Raw genomic sequence first — 3,343 nt, forward strand, 5'->3', positions numbered from 1 at the left:
TTGTGGACCATGATTCAGATTTATCTAATGCGCCTGCAGGGACTGGGAATTACGAACTCCCATTGCACCACCGGTGACCCCCTATAAGGGCGGCTAAGGTGATTTTTTTCTTGCAGGTACTCAGCATTTTGGAAGCTCAATATTTGTGTGGAGGGATACACTTACAGAACTCATGAGTGACACCCTTACCAAAAACCGAGAGAAATTTGAGTGTTGTGTGATACACCTGCTGAACATTTTAGTGAGACACCTACTAATTACCAAATTTTGTACCTAAAAACAAAGTGGATGTTGTTACTAGAATGTCAGTTTTTATTTATTACTTTTCCGTTTGGAACCTATTCTTTCAGCATAGGGACCAACCCAATCAAAGTAAACCCTTCTTCTGAACCCTTTCTTCGAACCCTATTTTAGTGATGTTTAATTCTCTATGGGGCGATTATCTTTTGGTACAGGAAGTATTGTACACATTCCTTGACCATATTTGATATCACTTATCCTCGGAGGATTCCACAACTAAGGGGGAGAAATTATTGAGGGGGAAAAAAGTAAGTACTAAGCTCTCTTTAGCAGTCTACGACTAAGGGGGAGAAAGCTACTAACTATAGGGGAGAAATGTCTAAGGGGAACCTGATCAAGGTAACGGGAAGAGAAGTATAAAGTGATACATTTATTCTTTAGTAAGTGGTAGACAGGATATTATTCATTACCATGAAGAATTCAATGAAGCTGCTGATTGTTCTTTGTATAATGGAATGTTTTGAATTCTCTTCAAGACAGACTATGAGGATTATCTGGCAGGTAAGCAAGAACCAGAGAAATAAAGGTGATATGCACATCTGTTATTTTTATTCAAGAAATCTGGAAATGTATTATATGATCCAGAAACATTTTAGCATTATTTACTAGTCCAGGACTTTACTTTTTCTAGTGTCAGTTGAGTTATCCTCCAGAGGATTTGCTTGTTATGATTAACAAACAAATAGGGGGAGATTGTAAGTCTAAATGTAAAGACAACCCTATCTGTTACATAGGGATGATAACTCAACAATAGAACAGGACAAGTAAATAACACTACGCCTACACCGGAATCGGAAGATACGAAGACAAAGGTTGAAGAAGCCATCTACAGTCTTGAAGGAGTGAGTTCACTGGAAGAAGTTCATTAATATGTTCATGCCTTAGTGAAGAATAAAGATTGAAGTATTCAAGATTATGGAAGCAATGAAGATGTTGTCCACGTACTCGAAAGATTTCAATGCAACCCCTGAAGCAAGATATTTCTGGATATCTTGGTTGGTTATTTATAATCAACAAACTGAAGCATAAACTAACCCAGAACCGACTGATCAATGTTTGCTGACAAAGACGGTACAATGTTTGACTTCAGTGTTAGTCGCTTGTGAACTAGACCAGTGCACTAAGCGTCAGCACGTACGGAGTTTGCAAAGTATTTATCAATCGAAGAATTGATCCAGTCATAACAAGTCATTTGTTCCAAAGCCAAGCCAAGCCAAAAACCTTGTCTCCATCAGCTATGCCAAAGCTTACTGCTCAACTGCCATATGTCAAGCTTTCAGAGTGATCCATATGCATGGGGAAGTGAACTATCTTTTATATGTGTGCACTTATATATTTGTATATGTACATATATAATTATATATGTATATATGTATATTTAATTAAATATAATATATATAATATATATGTATATATGTTTTTAAACATATGTATCTGTATATTTATATCTATATATATTTAAATAAATATATATGTGTATAGTATATGTATTCATATTTTATATAAAAATTTATATATTTAAGTGCGTATATATATTATATTATGTGCATAAATATATCTATATTTAGAGAGAGTTATATATATCTTTATATATATATATATATATATATATTTACACATAGTTATATGTATATTATATATATTTAAATATATGAGAATATATTTAAATATATGTGTATATATATTACTATATGTTTATATAAATATTATATATATTACTAATTCTGTATCCCGTGCTGCCATTTATCAATCTATTCGAACCTCCAATCAGGTTTGCCCTTGGTCCAATATTGTTTGGGACTCCTTTATAATGCCCAAGTGTGCGTTCTTCTTCTGGCTGGCCATCAAGAATCGCTTGTTAACTAAGGATAAAATGAGGTTGTTTGAGATGCAGGTTGATCCTCGATGTGTTCTGTGTAATGGGGGCTTGGAATCTTCTCACCATTTATTCTCTAACTGTCCTTTCTTTGCAGCCTTGCGTGCTGAGAATCCAGTTCAGTTCAATGCTGATTGGGATTTATGCAGAACTGGTGCTTTTTTTATTGGTAACACTAGCAGAATTAAGAAAAGGATTGGTGGATTGTTTATTGCAGTTGCTATCTACCACACCTGGAAGGAGAGAAATTTCAGAATTCATAATGTTGGTAAACATAATTCCCCATCAAGAGTCCTGCTGCGTGTTAAGGAAATGGTCCGGGAAAGACTATTTTCCTGTAACAGCTTCAAGAGAATGGCTGCCAATCATCCTGGCATCATCCCATTGCTTTATTAGATGTTATTTCTAGATAGTCTGTTGTAGTGCTGTAGTGTTGTTGTCTAGTTGGTGAGTTAATCTTCTATCTGTTGTCTCCTTGAGTTTCTTATGCTTGCTCCTAGTTAGGGAATTTCCTGTGTTATCGTATTTCTTTCTCCAGGGGCTTGCCCTCTGGATCTTGTATTAGTGTTTCCGTTTTTTCAATAAATTTTATTTAGCAAAAAAAATATATATTATATATATGTATATATATTTATATATACTTTTCTTTATATATTTATGTTTTTATTTATATTTATAAATAACTATATATATATATATTTATATATATTTGTATTTACATATAATTATATATTATATATATATATTTGAATATATGAGAATATATTTAAATATATGTACATATATATTATTATATGTTCATATAAATAATATATATATGTGTGTATATATTTATATATACTTTTATTTATTAAATAAACACAACATAATATATTATATTATATTATATATTATATACATGCATATTGGGATGATGTCATGTGTCTACTACAGTACAACCTAGGGTTTGCATGTGCATGTGATGTCATGTGTCCTAGGGTTTCACTGTGAATACAAGGAATGCACCAGCTAGCACGGAGAGATAACATGAAGATCTTGTTGTGGCGCAAGTTACATGTTATATGAAATAGACTAAGGCATGAAATCATCAGTAGTACACAGGGCTCCTTTGAGCGCAAGTTGAAGAGAGAGAAGGCTGAAGCACAGGAAATAGTTTTAAGCGCCACT

At 33.1% G+C, this 3,343-nt stretch overlaps 1 protein-coding gene across 1 annotated transcript; it reads left to right on the forward strand.

The window, feature by feature from the left end:
- Positions 1-2,110: 2,110 nt before the first annotated feature.
- On the forward strand, positions 2,111-2,572 carry LOC135147796 (uncharacterized). Its single transcript, XM_064081384.1, has one exon. The coding sequence runs from the start codon at positions 2,111-2,113 to the stop codon at positions 2,570-2,572; it is 462 nt and encodes a 153-aa protein (XP_063937454.1).
- The last annotated feature ends 771 nt before the right edge of the window (positions 2,573-3,343 follow it).

Source organism: Daucus carota, chromosome 1 (assembly GCF_001625215.2).
Source record: "Daucus carota subsp. sativus chromosome 1, DH1 v3.0, whole genome shotgun sequence".
Lineage (NCBI taxonomy): Eukaryota > Viridiplantae > Streptophyta > Magnoliopsida > Apiales > Apiaceae > Daucus > Daucus carota.

Coding starts and splice junctions, on each gene's coding strand:
- LOC135147796 (XM_064081384.1), top strand. CDS start 2,111: ATGCCCAAGTGTGCGTTCTTCTTCTGGCTGGCCATCAAGAATCGCTTG.